The sequence below is a fragment of the Lethenteron reissneri genome, chromosome 33, assembly GCF_015708825.2.
Source record: "Lethenteron reissneri isolate LAM-NWPU_2019-01 chromosome 33, ASM1570882v1, whole genome shotgun sequence".
In the NCBI taxonomy this organism is placed as follows: domain Eukaryota; kingdom Metazoa; phylum Chordata; class Hyperoartia; order Petromyzontiformes; family Petromyzontidae; genus Lethenteron; species Lethenteron reissneri.
Window position 1 is genome coordinate 1,586,451 of NC_083811.1, and position 26,857 is coordinate 1,613,307.

The following is a 26,857-nucleotide window of genomic DNA, read 5'->3' on the forward strand; positions in this document are numbered from 1 at the left end:
ACTTTAGTTTTTTATGTAGTTTATACTTTAGTTTTCTACGTGGTTGTTGAGTAACTGCAGCTACATATCATTAACATTCCTTTCCTTTGTTACTGCTAATCCATGCACCCCCCTTGGTTGCTGCTGATCCTGCATAATGCATGGGCATAATATGACTTTGACACCCCCCCGCCCAACGCCTACGCATTTTCCATGAATATGCTAAATTCCTCTTCACATGCACATTCTTTTTGTTAAGGCGCTCTTCAACCCCCAATGCAGCTTATATATAAGCTCCTAGTTTGGTAGTGTCTCATTCTTCACCTGAAGACGGCTGCTTGCGTTGTAGCCGAAACGTCGTGAGAATTGTTTTATTATGTTTTATTTTTATTATTTTATTACTTCCCTTCTACGTGACTTTACCGAAAGAAACAAGAAGATGAATCCCTGCAGTCACGAAAGCTTTAAATCGAAATTTAACCGCCTCTACGGGGAGGGTTTCCACATAACTTTGAGATCCTTCAACAAGCTCCGGGATAAGAAGGCTCAGCTAATCGAGTCTCTCACCTTTCTGAAGAGATGCCGCGACTCTAAGGTAATACCAAACGCATTTACACTAACATCTGCTGCTGTAACTTCTTCTAATGCGAAACGAATTCTGTCTAGAACTAGCTTAGCTCTTATCTCAGAGAAAATCAGACTTACGCGCACCGAACTAGATCAGTTAGACAAGACACTCTACAAATCACACTTATCTTTGAGTGTAACAATGTCCACATCGGATTGGGAACATGTGGAAAAAATGACTGCCTCTTCAGCTGCCGCTATGTCGACTAAATGTAAGGACAACTTGATTTCCAAATTCAATCGCCTCTCAAACAAGAAACCGGACCCACACATTGAAAAGCTAGATATTAACAAAGTCGTAATTAATCGCAGTAACAGTCCTATTTCTGAAGGTTTGAAATCCGTTTTAGCTAAAGGACTAAACTTTGCAGTCACACCTAGACACATACCAGTTAATGATATAATTGCTCGAGTAGATGTAGCTCTCAAGGGCTTGAGTCACATCGCTGCAGACGTAGCAAGATCTGAAATCTCTGTAACCCTCAAAAACGCTAAGATGCCAGCTAGCAACATCAGCAAAGAGGAGCGTTTTGAATTAGCTCAATTAAAAAAGAGGGATGACATTGTCATCCTCTCAGCCGACAAAGGCAATGCCACTGTCATCATGGACAAAATAGAATACAACAACAAAATTCAAGAACTATTAAACGATGGCAGCTATACAAAAATAAAAAGAGACCCCACCAACAGCCTCGTCTCCAAAACCAACAACATCATTTCTGCTTCAACCGCATTAATTGATCAGACCAAACAGTTCTCGTTGAAACCTTCTGCAGCCAGACCACCAAGATTGTACGGCTTGCCAAAGATACATAAAGAAGATACACCTCTTCGTCCCATTGTCTCTACTATCAACTCCCCCACTTACAAACTGGCTCGTTTTTTGTCCGAAATCCTACGGCCTTTCACTGGAAAAACCACCTCTGCAGTACTAAACTCTACTGACCTGGTATCGACAATCAAGGGGATTGCCCTGTCCCCAGACGACCTGCTTGTCAGTTTTGATGTGGTTTCCTTGTTCACCAAGGTACCTGTGCCTGACACCATCGCAATCATTGAAGACTTGGTTCATCAAGGACTGAATGCTGGGGTACCCCCCCTGGTGAAACACTGCTTAACCAATACATACTTCACCTGGAATGGAACCTTCTACAAGCAAATTGAGGGCACCCCAATGGGCTCCCCCCTATCTCCGGTTGTAGCCAACATCTTCATGGAGAAATTTGAGACGGACGCTATCCAGACTGCCACTCTACGCCCGACCTTATGGAAGAGGTACGTAGACGACACTTTTGTCATCTGGCCACATGGCCGGCCTGCTCTAGACCAATTTCTCGACCACATCAATTCCATACACCCAGCCATCAGATTCACCATGGAAGTCGAAAATGATGGCAAGCTACCCTTTTTGGATGTCCTAATCAAAAGGAGACCTGATGGTTCAATGAGCCACTCTGTCTACAGGAAAGCCACCCACACGGATGCTTATCTAAAACCGGATTCCCACCACCATCCATCCCAGAAGAATTCCCTCATCAAGACTCTATATCATAGAGCCCAATGCATCTCCGACCATGAACACATTTCCAGTGAACTCAAACACGTACGCCAAGCTCTTAAGGCAAATGGTTACTCCGACTATACAATCCGCAAAGCCATCACTCCAACCATCAAGAAGGATCCTGTTGAGGAGCCTTTCAAGACCATCACCTTACCCTACATTGCTGGAGTCACAAAAAAGATCTCCAAAATCCTGATTAAACACAAGATCCAGGTCCGATTCAACACAGTACATAAAATCCGTGATCTGGTACCGTCTGTGAAAGATGTGGTTCCAGACATACAGTACCCTGGCGTCTACAAACTAAGTTTCCTCTGTGGTAGCAGTTACATTGGGGAAACCAAACGACATGTCTCGGACCGCATCCGTGAACATAAAGCTGACCTGAAACACGGTAGGACAAACACCTCAGCCGTGGCAGATCACTGTTACAACTCAGTGGGCTCACATGATATCGACTTCTCCAAGACAGAGGTTCTCTGCAAGCCATCTGGCTATCATGAGAGATTCGTTCATGAGGCGATCCACATATACAAACACAGAGACAATTTTAACCGAGAAGATGGATTCTGGCTCAGCAATCATTGGAAGGACGTAATAAACCATTTCGATACACATTAGGGTGTGTAGAATAATACATAGTGTTATATTAAATGTATAAGATATAGGTTGGTTTACAGCAATACAGTATATAATTTAATGTTGGGTTTATCTATGGCAGTATATAGTACGGTATATGCTCGTGTGATATAAGAGAATAAGGTTTAGATGGAAGCATATTATAGAATTTTTACGAGGTAGAATTGTAATGTATTACTTGCTGTTAGTAACTCAGCTTATTATAGAGTATAGTAAGTATACTGATGGTGCGATGCAGTTTATACTTTAGTTTTTATGTAGTTTATACTTTAGTTTTCTACGTGGTTGTTGAGTAACTGCAGCTACATATCATTAACATTCCTTTCCTTTGTTACTGCTAATCCATGCACCCCCCTTGGTTGCTGCTGATCCTGCATAATGCATGGGCATAATATGACTTTGACACCCCCCCGCCCAACGCCTACGCATTTTCCATGAATATGCTAAATTCCTCTTCACATGCACATTCTTTTTGTTAAGGCGCTCTTCAACCCCCAATGCAGCTTATATATAAGCTCCTAGTTTGGTAGTGTCTCATTCTTCACCTGAAGACGGCTGCTTGCGTTGTAGCCGAAACGTCGTGAGAATTGTTTTATTATGTTTTATTTTTATTATTTTATTACTTCCCTTCTACGTGACTTTACCGAAAGAAACAAGAAGATGAAACACTGCAACATGATAACAAATGTATGTTAATAGCTTAAAAAAGTCAAAGAGTCTCCACTTGTTCGCCAGCATTGTCAACACATTGCCTGGAATCTTCTCCAGGTGGTCTCCAGAGCCCGGAAGCACATTTCTCGTGGTGTTGTTGCAAATTCTCGGAAGTGTTCACATTTTTTTGAAGCGACCTGTATTTATATTTTTGGCTCAGTATTTTCTTGGCTCACTGCCTAAAATTGGAGTCGGCGCCGCATGTGACTCCAGAATTGTGTAGCAGCCCCGCCAGCGAGAGGTACATCCAGGACGTGGTGTGCCGGGTTGGCAAGCACTTTCTGGCTGGCTGGTTCCGGGTCAGGCCCGGCTGGATTGAAGCCCTGCCACGTGGTGGATAATAAAAACGTTCAGTGACTGGGGTTAGTAGTTAGCGAAGGTTTTGGATATCTTTCAATGCACGAGGTCTCTGCCTCTCTCGTGCACGCTCTCATTCCTAAACTGTTTAAATCTATAACTTGCCGGCGCTGGCCTTTCCTCCCATCGCCGCGGCTCCCGGGTTTGTTTCAGGTTCTCCGTGGACTGGACAAATTAGATTTTCGTGCGATGTTGGAAACCAGAAATAGCTCCATTTCACGTCGATAAGACGACGGGATGATTTATCAAGTTGCCGCTTCAGTGAACCCATGCATAGAATAATAGGTTAATTATGTATGATAATAACAGGGTTTTTTTTCTCTCTCTCTCCAACTATCACTATCGTCAGCAACAGCAGCAGCTGAGGCTAATGCACTGCTGGATGAACGCCACCCTACGATGGCAATAGCACAGTCACTGCGAGGAGAGGGAGATGTTGGATGTTACAGAAGGACCGGCTGCGTGCAGGAAACATTGAGGTTTACACGCGGACACAGATAGACGTATGTTGAACTTCTTTCGCACCGTACGTAGCCAACCGTGCTAATCGGAGGTACGAGATAGATAGAGAGAATGGGAGTCGTGGACTTACACTGAGAGACTGGAAGGCGAACACGTGGATTAGATGACGTATACGCGGGTTGTTGAATATCACGTTGAGAGTCAAGGCAAGTGGATTTCGCGAGACGAGATGGATGGCGGGTGATCGAGACGAATGATATGATGACAGCCAAGAGAGGGAACGCCACGTTCGCGCGGGACGTCCGTCACGGAGACAGAGTGGCGAAATATGCTCACGTGCAGGAGCCGGCTGGATCGTGGCATCGCGAGAATGAGAAATGTCAGCGGCTTGGCGAGCGAGGGGCTTCATCTGGCGGTGAATTAGATGATGCCCGATAACAACGCTGGCAGAGAATGCACCGTAATTAAGAAGCGCAACAAGGAGTCGGCATGTGAGAGGACTGTGACCGCATTCCGATGTTGAACGCAATTGGGTTGCCCGAATATGCAACGTAGCGAGTGTGAAACTCCGTCTAGACGGCGTAGCAGTTTAAACAACGAGTCTGTTTCTCCAAGACGACGTGAATGAAGCAAGGCCGCAACCAGGGAGTCAACATTGGGGGGGACCAAACCTTCTAGGGTGTCTGGGGGTCCCAACCCAGACAAAATATCTAGAACCACGCCCCGACTGCCTTTGTCTCCCCAGTGGCGATGTACGCAACTCCGCAACAGGTACTCGCTCAAGGCTGGGGGAGGCCAGTGGAACGGGGCCCAGGATCGGTTTCGTTTATTCGTTGGCCGTGATCGGGATTCGAACTCTGGTCGCCGGGGTCGTAGCGCAGTGCAGTTCGCACACATAAACGCGCATGAACACACATGAACTGCACTAATTGATTTCTCCACTCGTGTTGACTTGATTTTGCTCGGTAAGCGCGTGTGGTTTGTGTGCGCTCACATACTCGCGTGCCCATCTCCGAATCCTAGCATTCCTTTGTCCCTGTGCCCCCTCGTCTGTCTCCTCGTTTCCACGTATGACCCGTGTCCCCGTGTCCCCGTGTCCCCGTATCCCCGTGTCCCCGTGTCCCCGTGTCCTCGTGTCCCCGTGTCCCCGTGTTCGCATGTCATCGTCGCCCCGTGCCCATGTCTCCTCGTGTCTCCCCGTGTCCGCGTGTCCCCCACATCCGTGTCCCCGTGTCTCTGCGTGTTGTCGTGCCCGCGTCTCGGCATCTCCTCCTGTCCCCCCACCCCCCCCCCCCCACGTGTCTCCCATGTCGCTGAATGACGAGCGCACGCGTCCCCGTGTCCCCCCCACATGTCCCCGTGTCCCCCCACAGTCCCCAGACCGGCGGTCCGTGCCTCCACCGGGGCCCCACAACAGGGTGGACTTGGCCGCGATGCTCGCGTCCCGAGGCCCCGCGCCGCGCCGCCAGGAGGAGGAGGGGGAGGGGGGCCACCCCGCAAACAGCAGAGAACCCGCGCCCTGGTCCCCTGACGTGAGTCGTCTCAAGCGGCCATTGCGTGGGGGGCCATGCCCCCCTTACCCCCCCCCACACCCCTTAACGAGCAGAATTGCTCCCCGTACCATCTGTCCCCTATTCTGCCTCCTATTCTGCACTCACATACAGAGACCCCCTCGTGTAGTCTTGATCAGACTGTTTGGGTAAGTGCTGTTAGCGAGCACCTATTAAGGCCGGGACGGCACACGAGGGGGGTGAGTGACCAGCACCACGTCCAGCTGCCTGTCTCGCCAATGGTGATGTTCACACCATGGGGTCAGGTACTCATTTGAGGCCGAGTCGATCTAGGGGAGGCATAGAACCGGTGTTGGACATGAGCGGGAATCGTACTCGGGTTGCCGGGTTTGAAGCGCAGCGCGCTAATCGCCGAACTACCGATTCCCACACAAAGGCACACATACACGGATGTACACCCACGAATTGCAGAGGTTTACGGTTCGAATCCCGTGGCTGCCCTGATTAGTACTGCGGTGTGTGCACTCACCATCACTGGCCCGCGCCATCTGCTGCACAGCGGACGTTCGAGATCCCGTCACGTAAAATCGCAAGAGTTGGTCAATCGTGTTACAACATCACGGACCGGGTTTAAACGATCACGCCGCAAGGTACTCACTTGGAATTTACACACGGCAATCACCCGCACCCCCGTTACTGCATCTACTTGGCAGGACCCTCCAGAAAAAATAGTCACGAAACTCAGCGAGGCATTCTTTGGTGAGTTGCCTGCAGTCTAAACTAAACGAACTAAAACTTAAAATTGTATTTTCCAGGCAAGGCCCACTCAGCTATGTTGCACGTTCTCAAAGCGACCTGGGCACAAACGACAGCTCAACTAAGTGGCTTGTCACGTGGAAAGTTATTGCGGCCAAATACTCTAAACGTACATTTCTAAATGTGGAGGGGAATAACTGGAGGAGTCCGGAGAAAAATCCACGCGACCACGGGGAGAGAGACACGCACATTCCAAGTACACAGGCGTCAAGGTCTGGATCGCACCCACGACCTCCTGTATACCAGGCGAGGCAGTTAACATCTCCTACCCACCGTGGTAGCCCTGTACCCGCGTCTCTTCTCGAGCTCCGGCTAGCGATGTGCGTGGCACAGCAATCCCCACGCGTGACGCACCGATGAGGAGGAGAGTTGGAACCAATTACGATCGCTATCGCGTGTGGGCAGGCGCATTAGCTCCGCGTCTCGACACCAGGAGGCAACCGCCGCTCTGCAGGGCTTTTAACCCCGATCCATTAAAACCGCTCACTAATTTCCACTGCGGGACGTCTGCGAATGTTGGCAACTCACTCGCTTCGTCCAGCGGGGGCCACGCCCAGTCGTAGGACTCGTTCCGCGTGGGTTCCTGCTGCTGCTGCTGCCGCCGCTACATTTGGGGGTTTTATTTTAAGAAGTTTTCAGCAAATTATTGACGAGTGCTTATTGTTATGATATTCATGAGACGCGTGGGGAGGAGGTCGAGGTTCGAAGCGGACTGCGACGCTCAAAGGAGGAGCGTCGTCCAGCGTGGTTGCCACCCCCCTCCTCCCTCCCTCCCTCCCTCCTCCCTTCCTCCGCTCCCTCCCTCCCTCCCTCCCTTCCTCCGCCCTCCCTCCATCCCTCCTCGTGATCCATGGATCAAACAAATCACTCGAGACGCCGGTCTATGGCAGCCAAGAGCAGTTCATGCGAATGCTGGCGCACAAGGTATTCCCACGTTGGGCGCCAAAGGTCCCCTTCGCTGGCTGTGCGTGACGAGTGAATGAATGGAGGTGGGGGGAGGAGGAATAAACCGGAGCACGCCTTGCACGAGGGGGCAACGCTCAATCCCCGTGAAGATGGAAACAGATGGCGATTAGTCCACTTGCTGTACCGCGTTCTCCTAGCGAGCCAGGGGGTATGGGCCATCTCCTCCTCGACGCCCACGGGAGGGGAGTTTCACAACGTGATCTGTGCGGTGATCTACCAACCCCTCGCTGCTGCCTCCACACAATTGGGATTCACAGGCAGTGGCCACGTGCGGCAGCAGCGTGGCCGCCACCACAACCACCACCTCCGCCTGATACCGTCCGTCTATGTTCATCTCTCTGCGTTCGTACGTATCTGTGTCTTTGTCTCTCTTGGTCTGTCAGGGTTTGTTTGACCATACTTCAACCACGCTGGTGAAGGAGTGGGGGGAATGAGGGGCTGCAGGACCGGTTCAGATAATCACTCGATGCCACTAACAATGTTGCCCCTCGCTAGGGATTTAATTCCGGTCACCCGGGTTCATCATTTGGCAGCGCTCCAACCATTGCACCACTACTCCATCACATGAAATTTATATATAAATTAAATTTAGTTTCATGAGGTTATTTTTTTAAAGCTGATTTAAAAGTAATTTATTTGGGGTTTATCAGCCAGGCTCATACCCCGAGAGAACCGAAACTCAATTGCATAGCAATATCATCATCATTATCGCATTGCGTGCAGCGGTGGCCCAGCGGTTAGCGCACTGCACTGTGAACCCCTTCCCAACCGAGTTCCGATTCCCGACCACGGCTACCATCAGATTAGTACCAGGCATCATCACCATCACCACCACCAGCAACATCACCAACAGTATCACCAGCAACATCACCAACAACATCACCAGCAGCATCACCAGCAGCATCACCAGCAACATCACCAACAGCATCACCAACAGCATCACCAACAGCACCACCAACAGCATCACCAGCAACATCACCAACAACATCACCAGCAGCATCACCAACAGCATCACCAACAGCATCACCAACAGCATCACCAACAGCATCACCAACAGCATCACCAGCAACATCACCAACAGCATCACCAACAGCATCACCAGCAACATCACCAACAGCATCACCAACAGCATCACCAACAGCATCACCAACAGCATCACCAACAACATCACCAACAGCATCACCAACAGCATCACCAACAGCATCACCAACAGCATCACCAGCAGCATCACCAACAGCATCACCAGCAGCATCACCAACAGCATCACCAACAGCATCACCAACAACATCACCAACAGCATCACCAACAGCATCACCAACAGCATCACCAGCAGCATCACCAACAGCATCACCAACAGCATCACCAACAACATCACCAACAGCATCACCAACAGCATCACCAACAGCATCACCAGCAGCATCACCAACAGCATCACCAACAGCATCACAAACAGCATCACCAACAGCATCACCAGCAACATCACCAACAGCATCACCAGCAACATCACCAACAGCATCACCAACAGCATCACCAACAGCATCACCAGCAACATCACCAACAGCATCACCAACAGCATCACCAACAGCATCACCAGCAGCATCACCAGCAGCATCACCAACAGCATCACCAACAGCATCACCAACAGCATCACCAGCAGCATCACCAGCAACATCACCAACAGCATCACCAACAGCATCACCAACAGCATCACCAGCAGCATCACCAGCAACATCACCAACAGCATCACCAACAACATCACCAACAGCATCACCAACAGCATCACCAACAGCATCACCAGCAACATCACCAACAGCATCACCAACAGCATCACCAACAGCATCACCAACAGCATCACCAACAGCATCACCAGCAGCATCACCAACAGCATCACCAACAGCATCACCAACAGCATCACCAACAGCATCACCAACAACATCACCAACAGCATCACCAGCAGCATCACCAGCAACATCACCAACAGCATCACCAACAGCATCACCAACAGCATCACCAACAGCATCACCAACAGCATCACCATCGCGGTTGGCTACGTATGGTGGGAAAGAAGTTCAACATGCATACATATATCTTCACCGTCATCACCGACACCATCACTATCATCACTATCAACACCACCATCACCACCATCACCACCATCACCACCATCACTAGCATCGGGCGGTGACGCGGTCCAGTTGTAGCACGTTCGCTGCTCGTTGTCGCAAAGGTTTCGCGGTTCGAATCGAGTGGCCGCCCTGATTGTTATTATTATTACGAATGCAATGTCCGTAATGATATCACGCGTCCCTCTGCTTCACGGCGGGCGTTAGAGATCCCGTGAGGTCATTCGCAAAGAGTCGGCCACTGTGCAACTTGGTGACCAGCAACCCCTCACTGGACATCTGTGAAAACGAGCTTCATGGCTCATCGGATTCCCCCTCCTGGATATATGTAAATGTTGATTCTGATTAAGTGGGATCACACGCAGAGCAGCAATCGTTGCACCCTACTGGACGAATCAAGCTACGTGGGTACTCTGGCAAATGAACTTTAAATCTGAAACTAATCTAGAAATATATATATATTTTACTGAGCTATATAGCTCGTTTTCAGAAGCGACTGGCCACAAATGGTAGCCTAACAATGTGGCAATTTGTAGCAGCCAAATACTTTAAAACGCGTGGTGTCGATTCTAAATGTACAGGGAAAAGCCATAGAACCCGGATAAAAATCCACGCGGCCACGCGGAGAGAGACACGTAAACTCCAAATATACAGCAGGCATCACAGGGTGGGGATCGAACCCACGACCCCTCCTGCGTACCAAGAGGGAGTTAGCTTCTCGGCACCACGGCGTCCCAGCATCAGCATCAAGCCAGGAAGCAATATAGAAATACACAGAGACAGGCAGACAGCACGGGGAATGGGCATAGTTATGAAAGATAGGTACAAAGATAGATAGGAACATGAACACAGACAGACAAATGCACGAAGGGACAGGCTAGACAGACAGATTGAGAGATAAACGGACACACATAGGTGGTTTGAGAGACATAAAGAGAGAGAGAGAGAGAGGAGCAGTGGCGCAGAGAGACAGACAGAAGCGTAGAGACGGAGACGGAGAAGAATCGACCACACCGAGACACACAGACTCAGCACTCGGACAGCGAGAGACACAGAGGTCAGCACTCGGACAGCCAGAGACACAGACTCAGCACTCGGACAGCGAGACACAGAGACTCAGCACTCGGACAGCGCCGAGGCTGAGTGGTGTCCATTGTGAAGACGCGGCGAGGCAATCGGCCAGAGTAGCACAACCCCCCCCGCACCGTCCACCCGCACCCTCCACCCCCCACACCCATTACCCCCCCCATTACCCCCCCCCCGCCTCTGTCCGGGTTGGATTGGATTTCCCCCCTATGCCTCCGCGCCCTCTCCCCCCCCTACGACTTTTTCCGCAAAGGCAAAGATTCCCCCGTGTAGCCTTGACAGACTGTTGGGGCAAGTGCTGTCAGCGAGTAGCGCCTATGAAGGCCGGCACGGCACACACGAGGGGGTGGGTAGCCAGCACCACGCCCGGCCGCCTTTGTCTCCCAAGTGGCAATGTTTAGACACCGCACCACGGACAGTGTCAACGAGAAAGCGAGGTTTAAAGTCGAGGGCTTCGAGCACCGAGGGCCGGGCAGCCAACGTCCACCGCCCTCCTCGACTTTTCTCCCACGCCGTTGCGCGCCGCCTTCACCAACTCGGAGCTGGCCAGCGCGGTGAAGTATGGTCAAATACCCCCCCCCCCTCCCCACTACCACCACCACCACCACCACCAGAGGAGCTGTCTGCAGACGACACGCGCAGTGGTCGGATTGTGTAGCCATACTTCACCGCGCTGGTCGGCAGCGAGGGGCCCGGACAGTGGTCGCATCGAATCCGTGGCCGGGAATCGAACCCGTGCTGCGTGGCCCACGGTCAGCTACGCAGCTCGGCGCGCTAACCTCTGCGCCACCGCTCCCCGCATTATTGCAATTATTCGATGGCAATTAACAGCTGTCTCTGGGGGGGGGCGCAGGGAGTACGGGGGGGGGGGCTGTGAAATACCACGCCAGTCTACCTGCTCCTCGCCAAATAGATAATGACCCCCCCCTCCCCCACACCCCCCTCCCCCACACCCCCCTCCCCCACACCCCCCTCCCCCACACCCCCCTCCTTGTTCTAACACTCCCATCTTACTCCCACCTCTAACCCTGGACAGCCCTCGCCTGGTCAAATATAGGGCACGGAATTGATTGCGATGCGATTGGGATGTCGTTTGGAGGGCAAGTCGGTGGAGGGCGGGCGGGGAGTAGTGGAGAGGGGGGGGGGCTGAGTGGGGAGGGGGTATACAGAGCTGGATCTGGGTTATTGGATTGGGGGGGCGGGAGTCGGTGTGGGAATGGGAGGGAGGGGCAGCCTGCTGAAGCATCCTAACGATGATGCTGGATTACCGGTAATGTGTCTCAGCATAAAATCGATGACGGAGGGACCGCTGGTAATTGATTTCTGAACAACAACATCCACTGCCCCCCCCCCTCCCCCCCGAGGAATGGATTCCGTGGGCCACGCAATCAATCTCTGTAAAGGTCCGGGAATAACATTGTCACGAACGCTGATGGAACACGGGCAGCCTTGCAAGCTTTGTATTCCTTAAACAACGGCGCGAAGAAGGCTTTCTGAAATTCCACTTAATAAGAGGCGGCTATAGTGGGGAGTGTGGGGAGTGGGGAGGAGGAGTGTGGAACAGTGGCGCAGTGATTAGCGCACCGCGCAACGGAACCCCGCCGGTCCACGTTCGATTTCCGCTCACGGCCAACACCGCTGACGAATAGCTGAACCCGTCCTAGGTCAGCTCAGCACTAAACGAGTTGCGAGTGCGGCTGTGTTCACAACAACAACAACATCAGCACTGGCCAGGCACCGGGCTGCCGCCAGAAGCTCCCCGCGTGTTGCTCCGGCCTTCATCGTGTGCTCACTCACCGGGATACGCACTTGCCCCAACAGTCCGTTAAGGTTATACGGGGTACCTTTGCCTTTGGTGTGGTAGGGTATGGTGGCGAAGAGACGGGGTCTGCTCACTGCGGGGTCACCGGTCTTGTGTTCATCTGCCATCGTGACCACGTGCGCTGCCCGAACGCACGTGCGAGGTCTCATTGTGACGTGCCGAAGGCGTTCGTTCCCATCATCATCATCATCATCCCACGCGCTTCCAACCCCTCGGCGTCTCGGTGCAGGCCTCACGGCCGCAACCTCCTCTGCACGCTTCGCTGCAGATTTGTTTTGTTGCTGTTCCGGAGTCTACGCCACCAGCCCTCGTTGATGGCCCCTTCGTCGTCGGCTCGCTAAGTACACAAACAACAACATCAACAACGTCACATTCATCAACAACACTCTGGACTTCAAAAGGAAAAAAACAAATATATCATAGGCGACGTTTCGGGCAATGGCTCTTCTTCACAGCACAGAGATCGCCAGAGAGTTAGAGTGGGCTATGTGTTGTGAAGGGCCGTTGCCCGAAACGTCGCCTATTATATACTTGCCCTGTTAAGGCCACGCAGCGTCATTGACGAGCGTGTTGGGTTGTTGGCTGTGCGTGTGCCCCTCTGCCAACGCAGCAGCAGCAGCACAACATAATTTCACGAGACACGTCGGTATGCTGCTACAGAGGCACCTCGGTATGCTGCTGTAGGCACCTCGGTATGCCGCTTTAAAAAACCCCATCAAATTTAGCTTTTTTTTCTTCCCGAACGCATTCCATCCAGCTCTCATTCGCACGTTCATCTCATCGGCGCTGCAGGGACGCAGCTGGAACTCACCGCGGAACTTGTTTACCTTCGGCAATTACTGCGGCTTACACAGCGGGGAGACGGTGGGGGGGGGGCTGATGGCAACAGCCGAAGAACAGAAAAAAAACCACAGAGGGAGGCCCTTTGCGTGGCACGGCGGAGAGGAGCATCGATCACAAGCCGAGCGCGGCAGGGGAGAGCGAAGGGTCGAGCCGAGGGCGTGAGCCGTGAGCAGTGAAGGAGCAGGGGGAGGGAGTGAAGGAGGGGGGGAAGGAGTGGAGGAGGAGGGGGGGTGAAGGAGGGGGGTCAGAAGGAGAGCCATTAGCGAGGCCACGTCACAGGCTACACGGACCGGGTGGAGAGCGGAGGAAGCTTTTGGAGCCCGAGCCCTGGGTCGGGCCGTCTCGCCAGGAGATTCACGAATTCCCCTCGCCGCGCTCTCGATCACAGTCACTTGCACACAGTCGGGGGTGGTGGCGGGGGGGCGCGGGGTTGGGGGGGGGGCTGCATGGCTGTGCCCCGCCGGCTCCTGAGCGCGACCTTCACTCGCGCCTGCCCCAGGGTCACCTCGTGCCGGGCTGGAGCGCTTCGAGTGGAGGAGGAGGGCGAGGAGCGGTGGCGCCGCAGGAGCGGCTCGCGCACTGCGCAGTGACGGGGGGGGGTGTTATGTGGCCATACTTCACCACACTGGTAAGGGTGGCTTGTTGTAGTGGGGCCCCAGAGCAGGTTCAGATCTCACTGCAAATTATTTTCCTATTTTTTTTTATTACATTGCATGTTGCACGTAATGGGTTTGACACGACGATCCTCTTGACAAAGAGTCTTGAGACTCAAGGAGGCTCTCCGGAGTAAACAAGCACAAACATCACCATACTACTAATAACATCACAATACTAATAACAACATTACTGACATCCACTAGAGGCTCTACCATCCACCGCGACGGTAATGAAAAGGAATCGATTAATTAAATCGCCACAGTGGATCATACAAAAAAATCCAACTTCTGATGATGCTAATCCTCTCCATTCCAAACGTTTACAACGACCACAAAAACAATCAAACTTCTCATAAGATTATCGTATCACTATTTAATTTAACAGTTTTGGCTCTTTTTATTTTCAGAGACAACACGACCACACGTGATCGATCATCGAGTGGCTTTTATATCACCAATTTATAGCAGCTGCCAAATAATCTCAAGGCGTTGTTGTTTCTCGATGTGGAGGAGATGGGGGGGGGGGTCTAGACTGGAGAACACTCCACGTGATCTCCACGGGGAGAGAGAGGACACGCTGACTCCGAATATACGGGCATCGTCAGGGTCCATGATCAAACCAACGACCCCCTGCGTACCAGGCGAGGGAGATGACATCTCATCGCCGCCGCGATGCAAACCTAACACGAGCAACGCGTCATTTTAGTAGGAAAAAATAAGAATGGGGTTTAACCCTTTTCTGGCAATAAAACAGTTGTGTTAAGATGTTCAAACACCAAATGGATATCTTTAGCAAGGAATCAAGTCACTGCATTGACCACACGTAGGTGCGGTGAACATGTAAACAAACATGCTCTGATAGGCCAGGCCATAGAGAAGGCCATCAGTTTCACAGGTAATGCGTAGATCAATAATTATCAGAGCATGTTTGTGTTTGCATGTTCACCACAAGTACTCTGTGTGGTTAATGCAGTGACTTTATTCATTGCAAATGTTTTTTATTTGGTGTTTGAACAGCTTAACACCTTGTGTTTTATTGCCAGCAAGGGTAAAATCCCATTCTTATTTTTCATACTTTCATACTGGCAAAAAAAATATGTCGCATTATTTTTTATTGTATCCCCTCCCCCCCTGCTTACTAACGCCTCTTCGCTGGTGAGTGTCGTTCTTAGGCGAGCAAATTAAATCAGCCCTTGAAATCAGAGAGCCGGCGAGGTTAATAGGAAATGTGACTGTAATTCGGTTTGTGCTGGAATTAAATCCGCAGGTGTATTGGCGTGCGGGGGTGAACCGCGCGTCTCGATTGTGGCGTAATTGAAAGCCTCCCCCCCCCACACTCACTCACTGCCGTATTGTGTGTGGGGGGGTGGAGATTATAGGAATTACCAAAAATTACAAAAATAGCCGAGCGAGCGTTATAACCTCGCGCACACAAAAACCGACACGCACCCTGGGCTCCCTCCGCGGTCGCTCCAAGACTCTCGTGCGACAAGGTCATGACGACTTCCTTCCCACGTGAGCGTTCGCAGGCGATGCCTCGCGTCTCCCCTTCACAGGCTCGAGCCTGTGCGGATAAATTCCACATTCCCATGGCGGGGGCGATGTTGGCTTCCCAACGAATCGGTATGGATTTTATCGACCCCAGGAGAAGGGAGATGATTGTACCGAGGCATTCCCCATCCCCAACAGAGCGCTCACCAGAATGTGACCTCCGATTCAGAAGCTTTAGATAGACCTGGGAGGAAATCCGATGAGCTATGAAGCGCCTTTTCACAGACGTCCAGTGGAATTCACAAAACATTCAGATCGTGAGCCGCTTGCTCTACCGGAAAGGGGGACGGGGGGGGGGGCTGGAGAAGAAGATCCACTCCTCCATCCTACCCCAAACACACCGTCGTACATTCTAATCGTCAAGTCAGAACAGGTGCGATATTCAACATGAGCGGTGTGCCACCAGGGGCTTGGGAGCGTGGAGCGTGGCGACAGGCTGACTAACGCGGCACTCCCCTCTCTACCTTATCGACGATCGCGACCAATTCTGCCGAGTGTTTAACATTCGCTTCCAGTTGGTTTCAAGGCTTGCCGTGCAGTGCGCACCCCCAACCCCTCTAAGCCGGGTGCCACGTTGCACGGGGGTAGTGGAGAACACGGCTTGTGTGCATGTACCTGTGCGTCGAACTTCATTCGCACCGCACGTAAGGCAACCACGCTAATCCGTAGGTGCGCGGGGAAGGACAACAAACTAAACACACAAAAGGCAGCTCTAAAGACGCGAGTTGTCAAACTTGATTGTGCAATTTGCGTTGACGGAGGGGGACCTCTTTGGTTACGAACGGATCGTGGCGTCCTGGACACGCGGCGTGTCCGTGCGAGAACTCATCTCGTGTCTCACCGGAGGCTACAGTCGCTGAGATACTCACCACGCAGCTCACCAACACCACTGCTAAACTCACCACGCAGCCCACCAACACCGCTACTAAACTCACCACGCAGCCCACCAACACCACTGCTAAACTCACCACGCAGCTCACCAACACCACTGCTAAACTCACCACGCAGCCCACCAACACCACTGCTAAACTCACCACGCAGCTCACCAACACCACTGCTAAACTCACCACGCAGCTCACCAACACCACTGCTAAACTCACCACGCAGCCCACCAACACCACTGCTAAACTCACCACGCAGCTCACCAACACCACTGCTAAACTCACCACGCAGCCCACCAACACCACTGCTAAACTCACCACGCAGCTCACCAACACCACTGCTAAACTCACCACGCAGCTCACCAACACCACTGCTAAACTCACCACGCAGCCCACCAACACCACTGCTAAACTCACCACGCAGCTCACCAACACCACTGCTAAACTCACCACGCAGCTCACCAACACCACTGCTAAACTCACCACGCAGCTCACCAACACCACTGCTAAACTCACCACGCAGCTCACCAACACCACTGCTAAACTCACCACGCAGCTCACCAACACCACTGCTAAACTCACCACGCAGCCCACCAACACCACTACTAAACTCACCACGCAGCCCACAACACCACTACTAAACTCACCACGCAGCTCACCAACACCACTACTAAACTCACCACGCAGCTCACCAACACCACTGCTAAACTCACCACGCAGCTCACCAACACCACTGCTAAACTCACCACGCAGCTCACCAACACCACTGCTAAAACTCACCACGCAGCTCACCATCGATCTGCGTGGCTAACAGGGGCAGGGGGCAAGGCGGTGCCGCGCTTTACCCAACGCGCCTGCAGCATTTTCAAATGGCAACTTAAATCGCCGTTTTACTTCCAGCGAAGCGCACCTTGAGGATGCGAGACGCCCCGTAAGTCTCCGTCGACATCGTTTGCCATCACTGCTGCTGCTGCTGATGTTGTTGTTGCTGTTGTTGCAGCGTTATACCGCGCGCGCCTCCTCCGCCCCTCCACGGGAGGGGAGCGAAGGCTCCCTTAGTGGACCCGGCCAGTTTGTAGTCCGAACGAGGCGCGATGCTGCTAATTAAAAACCCAGGACAGACACACGCACACACGCGCGGCATCTGCAATCATTTCGAATCGCTCCACATTCGAATCAAACGCGCCGTAATTAATTTTACATATTCCCCTCCCCCCCTCTCTCTCCAACCATCAACAAACCTCATCTCAAATCCCCCCCCCCATCCCATCCCCCACGATCCCCAACTAATTGGCGACTCCGGCAAGCTCGTGATGAGGGGGATCAGCGGCCCCTCGATGCGCACGCGACTCACTGACGACGGGGATGGCTCACGGCGCTGCGCGAGAGCGCACGTGCCGACTCCTCGTCACGAGCACTTGACGAGGCTCCTCAGCACCTCGCGATTCGGTTTCTCACAAAGACAAAGACCTCCACCGCCAGTATAGCCTTTGACATACTTTTGGGGCAAGTGCTGTTAGCGAGTAGCACCTATGAAGGACGGCACACGAGGTGGTGGGTGGCCAGCACCACGCGCGGCCGCCTTTGTCAGTGGCGATGCTCACACATCGCACCAGGTACTCTTTTTGAGGCTGAGTCGACCTATAGAAGGCCCAGGACTGGTTCGGATAATCGTCACTGGTGTTGGGCATGAGCGGGAATCGAATTCGTGTGGTCGGGTTCGTTACGCAGTGCGCTAACCGCTACACGACCGCTCCTCATACACGCACACCCGTCAGACCCATCATCATCAGCCATGGTCCGTCCACTGCTAGACGAAGGCCTCCATCCATGCCGCCGTCACCTCCTCCTGCACACACGGGCTGGTTTCATCGCTCCATCTCCTCCTGTCCTGCCCAAGCCCCAGTCACTTCTCCTAATAGTATGAGTGGTGAAGTATGGTCAAACACTGCCGCCCCCCTCCTCCATTGATCGACAAAAATAAACCAGGGCCGCGAATGGTTCTGAATCTATCAGCCGTGACATCTCTGTGTGAGTATGTGGGTATTTGTGTGAGTCTGTGAGTCTCTGTGAGTCTGGGTCTCTCTGTGAATCTATGATAATTGATCTGTGCGAATCCATGGGTCTATGTGCGTCTATGGGTCTCTGTGAGTCTACGGGTCTCTATGTGTGTCTATGAGTCTATATGTGCCGTTGTAGACACATATAGGGCACTGAGGGTGTCTACTGACAAGGATGATGCTGATGATGATGCTGGTGCGGATGATGATGATACTGGTGCGGATGATGATCCGCTGTTGTTGGCAGTTGTTGGGTGGCGCCAACATGCACGTGTACGAGGACTGGTGCGGCGCTTCTGTGGCTCAACTGCGCAAGAATCTCCACTTCCCTCTCTACCCGCACGTGAGCTCTCTCTCACACACACACACCTCGAGGCCTCTGCAATAACACATCGTCATCAGCAGCAGCATCGTCAGCATCGTTATCATCTTCAGCGCCATCATCATCAGCAGCAATGTCACCATCAGCGTCATAATTATCAGCAGCAGCATTATCATCTTCAGTGTAATCATCGTAAATGTCACCATTCCATGTGTTCAGCCGAAACATCTTCTCTCTCTCTCGGTCTGTGTGCGTGTGTATTATCACTAACAGCACTTGCCCCAAAAGTATGCTCAGTCTTTACCGGGACCCTTTGTCTTTGTGCGTGCACGTATATACACGTGCGTTTTTGTGTGTACCAGCCTGTGCATGGGGAGCGGTGGCGCAGTGGTTACCGCACTGCGCTACGAACCCGGCGACCCGAGTTCGAGTGACGATTACCTGAGACGACCCCCGACCTATCCTTAGGTCGACTCAGCCTTAAAATGAGTACCTGGTGCGATGCGTAAACATCGCCACGAGGGAGACAAAGGCGGTCGGGAGTGGTTTAGCGATCCAGCACCACGCGTTGTGTGTGTACCGTTCTGGTCTTCATAGGTTGGTCGCTAACAGCACTTTGCCCCAACGGTCTGTTAAAGGCTACACGGGGGACCTTTGTCTGTGTGTGTGTGATAGTCTCGTAGCGTGATCAGCAAGCTGGCCGTGTCTCCCCGCTGGGTCAACTACGGCCTCAGAATCTTCGGCTACGTCGTCCCCACCGCCACAGGTTGTGACCTACAACAGGGCACGCGTTTCATTCATTGTGGCGCGCGTTTCATTCATTGTGGCGCGCGTTTCATTCATCAGGACACGCGTTTCATTCATCGGGACATGCGTTTCATTCACTGGGGCGGCGTTTCATTCATCGGGACACGCGTTTCATTCACTGGGGCGCCGTTTCATTCATTGGGACATGCGTTTCATTCATTCAACGTCTACGATCCGCGCGCTCGGATCCGGTGCACCGCGGCGCTTGGCTGCATCGCGTTGGCGACGCCGCGCTCCCCTGTTGTGTGGACCTGCCTACCTACCTACACGTGCGAGTTGACTGTGCGCGTGTCGCTCTGTGAAGGCCTCTACCAGTTCGCCGTCACGTCGGATGACAACAGCGAGCTCTGGCTCAGCCGGGACGCGGCGCCGGCCAACGCCACTCTCGTCGCCTCCGTGGGTCCGGTACGTCGACGCGCTGTTCTCGGTCATCGATCCGTCGTCGTTGTTACTTTCATCGCCTTGGCATCAGTTAGGACGATTGCCGCGCTCGGAATAACTGCAGCAATTAGGCGGGCAGTGCTCGGTGGCTTCGCTGCTGCTGCTGCTGCCTGTTACCCAGCGCTGTGGAGGTAGCAGCAGCGAGGGGTTGGTGCATCACCGCACGCACGCAAGTGTTGTTGTGAACCTTCCTTGCTGTGGGCGTCGAGGAGGAGCCGTAACCCCCTGGCTCGCCAGGAGAAGGCGGTACAGCGAAAGTGTGGACTCCCATTTGTTCCGTTGGCATGGGATAGAGCGTTGCCCCCTCTCACACGTGAGGTTTTCTCCGGATGCGCCGGTTTCCTCCCACAGGTACATACACGCTCATTATTAATTGGCTGAAATCATCATCGGGGCACCGTGGGGGGGGGCCGTGGGGGGTGCACCGTGGGGGGGGGGGGTGCACCGTGGGGGGGGGGGGGGGCACCGTGGGGGGGGGGGGGCACCGTGGGGGGGGCACCGGTGGCGAGATGTTAAAACAGAAGCCCCCGCCGCGTGTTCATTTTTTATTTCATCGCCCACAATGCACCACGACGTGATGGATTTTCCACTGAGAGTAATTGATGTTGAGCGAGCCTTAGAAATGACGCCTCGTCCATCATATATATAATATATATGTATACACACCGTAATGTTTTTATGATATCGCCATTATTTTTCTTCCACACTCCCTCCGTGAGCTTCCCGCGGCATGAACCGCCAAAAACTTCGCGCCCGTGGCTCCGAACAAAACCAAACGTCCAATAACGGCGTCGAGGAAACCAAAAAGAATTATAAATCAAAAGTTTTCCTTCGGGGTGGACGGATGGAAGCGGGAGGGGGACGTTGAATGTAACACGCAGAGCGGAGTTTTAATCTGATTAGGATGCTGCCACGTTCGGGTGGCTGATAAGATTGGTTCCGTCGCGAGATGTATGGGCATTGCGGTGGTGGTGGTGGTGGCGGTGGTGGCGGTGGTGGCGGTGGCGGTGGTGGCGGTGGCGGCGGTGGCGGCGGCGGCGGTGGCGGCGGCGGCGGTGGTGGCGGCAGTGGTGGCGGTTTGAAGAGTTTGGGGGCGTGGGGGGAGGATGGAAGAAAGTAGCGAATGTCGCGTCCCCGTTGCAGGCGGGACGTCGTCTCTGTGGGGCCGCGCCTCGGACAGGGCGCGCCGTGCGGGCCTCTACCGCCGTGTGGCCGTCCCGTGGACTGTTGGTGGTGGTGGTGGGGGGGGCAGTGGGGGAGAGGGGAGTGGGGGGGGAGTGAGACTTGCGCTGTTGGCGAGCACCCGCATCGCGGGGCGCTTTCAGATTCGCTTCCGTGGCCGTCTGGAACGCTCTTCCAGACGGCAGCCGTGCACGCGAGATGGTTTAATTTTGCTCCGTATGCGCGCTGGGCGTCCATCCTGTCGAGCTTGCTTTCCCATTCACACGAGTGCCGCTTCTGCGGCCGTCTGGAACGCTCTTGCTTCCTATATTAGGAAGCCATTGGAGGTATGCACTTTTAAATAATCTACATGGAGAACTCATTTTTTTTATAATTGCTTTTTGTGTTTAGTTTGTTGTCCTTGCCCTGCACCTCCGATTAGCACAATTGGCTACGGACAGTGTCCAAGAAGTGCAGTATACATAGATACACCTATGAATGCTACACTCGTTTAAAGTTAAGTCTACCTAGGGGAGGGCCAGGAACCCCGTTTCCGTTATTGGTTCTGGCAATTTTTTTTGTCGGTGGCTGGGAAATGAACTCCAGGTATCCGGGTTGGTACAGCAGCGTGCTAACCACTGCGCCACTGCTCGCCATGATAACACATGCGCACAGACGGTCCTACACACACGCATACGTAGACACTTGCAGATGCACACGGCACACGCTCTCAGATGCAATAACGGTGACACTTAATCCACAAACCCCGCGTCACTCTCCCCAACCACCACCACCTGAGCTTGCCAATTGCTAATTTGCATGCGTCTCTGCAGACCTGGATGAGGGCAGAGGCGCAGCCCGGCAATTGCGCGCTCACACCACCGCTGCCGGCTTTTTCTCCTCCACATTTAGAATCAACGTTGCGTACAGAGCATTCGGCTGCAATACATTTCCACGCGGTGACGAGAAGCCCACTTCGTTGAGCTATCACTTGTGATAGCGAGGTCGCTTCTGAAAAAAGAGCTGCATAGCCCAGTGGGCCTTACCTGGTCAAATAAAGAGTTAATGAAGCCCAGTGGGCTAACTTTGGTATACTGTGTGAGTAACACGGGGAGGGGGGGGGGTGCTAATGGGGAGCCGTGTTGTATTATCGCTTCAGCAGCATCGTTGGTGTTTGCTCTATTGTTGTTGTTGTTGTTCGAGAGTAACCTGCCAATATTCACAAGGGTGCAGCCGTTTCGCTGGAGGATAACATCCGGCATCGTCAGGTTGTTAACAACAGGAGCTACGAATCTCGAGCGCAAAGGCTTCCCGCTGCTTCACGTATCAGAACGGGGATGTGCAGTGTCTGCCCCCTCCCCCCCCTTTGCACGCGTTGTGGCCTTCACTGGATTCTTGCCATCTGCATTCGGAAATTAAGTCGAAGATCGCGAAATCAGGACGCCTCCCAAACAAACAAAAACATCTTCCGACTCAGCGAGGCCTCCCCTCCTCGATAAGCCAACAACAGATGGTGCATTTAATCGTGCGCGCCAGGACGTTTCATTGCTTGGTCTGTGCGTCACGCGCGACGGAATTTGACGGTCGGTACCGTTGCACGTGTCCGCAGACCGGCCGCGAGTGGACAGCGCCGGGAGAATTCCGAAAATTTAGCTCGCAGATCTCCAGACCAACCCGGTGAGTGACACAAAGACAAAGGCCACGCCACATAGCCGCCTTCGACAGAATGAAGCGACAAAGTGCTGTCGGCGAGCGCCTACCAAGGCAGAGCGGCACACGAGGGGGTGGGTGGGTGCCCGGGTGGGTGCCCAGCACCACGCCCGGCCACCTCTGCTGTCTCGCCAGTGGTGAAGTTCCATACACACCGCATCAAGTACCCATTTCAGGCTGGGTCGACCTAAATGAGCCCCAAGGCTGGTTTTACAATTTCGCCACTGATGGTAGCCGTGAGCAGGAATCGAACTCTGGTCGCTGGGTTTGTAATGCGGCACGCACACAACAAAAACAAAGATCCCCCGTCTAGCCTTAACAGACGCTTGGAGCAAGTGCTGTTTGCGAGCACCTATGAAGGCCGGCACAGCGCGTAGTTTTCCAAAGACAAAGATCCCCCCATAGCCTTAACAGGCTGTAGGAGCGAGTGCTCACACACAAACAGACGAATAGTTCCCTTATCGCCTTCATCAGACTGTAGGGGCAAGTGCTGTTAGCGAGCACCCACGAAGGCCGGAACGGCGCACGAGGGGGTGGGTGGCCAGCACCACGCCCGACCGCCTTTGTCTCCCCAGTGGCGATGTTTACAATCCGCACCTGGAGGCCCAGGACCGGTTCAATTAATCGTCACTGGTGTTATGCCGTGAGCGGGAATAGAATTCCCCACGCACGCGCGCTCACCCGACCGCACCCGTATTAAAATGCTGATGAGTTTGTCGAACAATTTGAATGCATGAAGCACGTTTCGCGAGAGCCGCCTCAAAGTGCCGAATGTGAAATGAAAACCAATCTTGGATAAGTTGCAGAGAGAGAGAGAGGAAAAAAAGAGACCGAATCTGGGATTAGATTTACACGCGGACAGCGACAACACCCAACGCACGCTCGGGGAGGAGGCGTTGCGTCGGTGGGCTCGTTAAGCTGCGACACTCATCTCCACTCGAGAGGAGACGCGCTTTCAGCATTCGCGTGCTGGGTGGCGTAGCGGTGGTCGTAGTGGTGGTCATCGTGGTGGTAGTGGTGACGGTGGTGGTGGTGGTAGTGGTGACGGTGGTGGTGGTGGTAGTGGTGGTAGTGGTGGTGATGACGGTGGTGACGGTGGTGGTGGTGACGGTGGCGTGGCGGTGGTCGTGGTGGTGGTAGTGGTGACGGTGGTGACGGTGGTGGTGGTGATAGTGGTGACGGTGGTGGTGGTGGTAGTGGTGACGGTGGTGGTGGTGGTAGTGGTGACGGTGGTGGTGGTGGTGGTGACGGTGGTGGTGGTGACGGTGGTGGTGGTGGTGGTCGTGGCCACGCCGCTGCTCGTGGCTGCCTGTAAACCCAGCGGCGAGAGTTGGTTGAGCACCGCGTCTGAATGTTCTTATCAAACTCCCTTCCCGTGGGTTGGCGTCGATGAAGAGCCGCGTACTCCCCCGGCACAAAAATGTGGCCTCCGCCGGTTCCGTCTGCACAGGGATCGAGTGTTTCCCCCTCGCATTACGCGTGGGTTTTCTCCGGGTGCTCCGATGTCCTCCCACCTGTACACACACTCATGTATTGGCTGAGAGACGTCTTAGTACAGAGAGGACATCGGCGCCTGGGCAATTGCCGGTGGCGCCGGATTACAGCCGAGTCGCGGGCATTATCGCACTTTCATTCCGTGTTATTTCGTCAGTGCCGCTCAAGCCTACTCCGATTCGCACCTTCGCAAGGCGAGCGAGAGAGCGAGACAGCCTTGAATTCGAGCGTGGAACTTTTTGCGCCTCGTTGTGACAGATGATATATTTTTTGTAAAAGTTACAATCATCACGCGCTTTGTCAATCTTGTCAAGTTTAATGTGAATGGGAAAAAACGTGATTTGTTGTTCGTCTCGGAAGTCGTTTTCCCGAGAAGGGTCCCGCTACACTGGGATGTTTGGCCACTTCCTATTTGCCAACACTCACGTCAGACGGCCAGCAACAAACGGCACTCCCAAGTATCAGGGCTGCAAGAGGAGGTGAGAGGGAACACGGATCTTGACTTGGGCCAGGTTACGGGCCCTTAGACCGCCAACTCAAAGGGGGCCTTCCCGTCAGGCAGCGGTGAAACGGATAGACAACTGGAGACCAGTTTCGTCCTCATTAGGACTCATCAGTTCGTCCAGGACACCAATGTTTCAACCCCCCCCCAACCCCCATCCATCCACCACCGACACCACGATTGCCTCTGAGGGGCTCTGTGTGATAGCAAACCCATGAGGCACACGTGTCCGGGTTCGACTCCCGTTGCAGGCTGGTGTCGTCACAACGCTACTTCTTCGAGCTCCTCCACAAACAGGACGACAAGGGGACTGACCACGTCATGGTGGCCGTGAGTTTACCGTCACTCCGCATTCCCAAGGCAGGGCCAGTCCGTCCGTAGAACAACCGCTGTCAAAAATACATTTAGAGACGAGTCTAACGATAGAGCAGTCACAATATGGTACGCATTTTACGAACCTCAGTGGGAATAATGGGCTATAGCTCGAGGAGGCCTTTATCCAGCAGTGGCTGATTGATTTTTTTGTTGAGCACAGGGTCCAAAGGCCCGATAAGCAAGCGGCCAGCAACCAGCAGCACCCACATAACGTCGTAGAGTTGTTCACAGCTACCCAGGGGCTGAGCGGCAGAGCGAGGAGCAGGCTCGGGACCTTTGGGTGGTTGACTAAATCCATCATCCTTCCTCGTGGCGCTTCTAAAACGAGTACCACTTTGTGCGGGAAGACCCAAAGTGGTTGCGCTAGAAAGAGCCCCCACCCCTCCACCCCCCTCCCCCCACTGCACTCCCCCCCTCCCCCTGTGCCCCCGCCACGTGAACGTGGAATTTCTGCCACTGGCTGGAGCGAAGCTGCAAACGGGCGGGATGCGCAGCGACGTTCTCGACGTTCACTTCAGCAGGAGGTCACTCCGAGCGCGTGTCTGCGTGCGCGCGCGTGTGTCTGTGTGTTTGTGTCTGTGTGTTTTTGTGTGTGGTTGTGTATGTGTGTGTCTGTGTGTTTGTGTGTGTGTCTGTGTGTTTGTGTGTGTGTTTTTTGTGTGTGTGTTTTTGTGTTTGTGTGTGTGTGTGTTTGTGTGTGTGTGTGTGCGTGTGTTTAATAGTCGAGGGAAGATTGACGATGCCGATGATGAGGCTGAGCCGCGCGCATTGCCAGGCGATGCATTATTAACGCGACTTTACCCGGACGCCAGGAGGGGGAAGCGTGGCGCGGCACTCCGGAAGATCGATGCCCCCCCCCCCCCCCATCTCTCTCGTCTCACAGACGTCTCACAGACAAGAGAAAGATAGGCAGGAGGGGGGGCAACGACGAGGATGAAGCTATTCCTGGCACTGCGCCCTCTCCTCACAATTGAATCCTCGGGCCTCAGCCGCTATTGAACGATTCAGCGTCTCAGTGCCCGGTGGCAAATTTGTTGGTAACTAAGACCCAACGATCCGCTGATTTTTTTTTCCGTGTGTGTGGGCGAGCTCATTCTTAAAGAGATCGTAGCTTCTTGTTTTGTGTGTGTGCGCGTGTGTGTGTGGCAGCTGAGAAACTTTAGTCTCGTCTGGTTTTGATGAACGGCCGATCGATCGCGACGCGAGAGGGGGGGGGGAGGTAATTCTGCGCCGCTCTGTCTGAAACGGAGACCGTCTCCCCCGCCCGGTAGGGGCTCGCGATCGATCGAGAACATCGTTTTTTTTTCACGAAGAACGCGGAGCTCTTGCGGACACCGTGGCTGCTGTTCATTGATTGAAAGTGATCCTGATAATGTCCGTGGGACGTCGCGTCT

At 53.4% G+C, this 26,857-nt stretch overlaps 1 protein-coding gene across 1 annotated transcript in view; it reads left to right on the plus strand.

Annotated features, from left to right (window-relative positions):
* LOC133350422 (beta-1,4-N-acetylgalactosaminyltransferase 3-like) overlaps positions 1–26,857 on the plus strand; it is a 64,615-nt gene that overhangs the window by 18,283 nt on the left and 19,475 nt on the right. The window contains exons 3-8 of the mRNA XM_061564761.1: positions 5,710–5,868; positions 18,899–18,994; positions 19,649–19,739; positions 20,085–20,185; positions 22,992–23,059; positions 25,340–25,418. Coding sequence (XP_061420745.1) covers positions 5,710–5,868; positions 18,899–18,994; positions 19,649–19,739; positions 20,085–20,185; positions 22,992–23,059; positions 25,340–25,418 — 594 coding nt within the window. The remainder of the gene's footprint in view (positions 1–5,709; positions 5,869–18,898; positions 18,995–19,648; positions 19,740–20,084; positions 20,186–22,991; positions 23,060–25,339; positions 25,419–26,857) is intronic.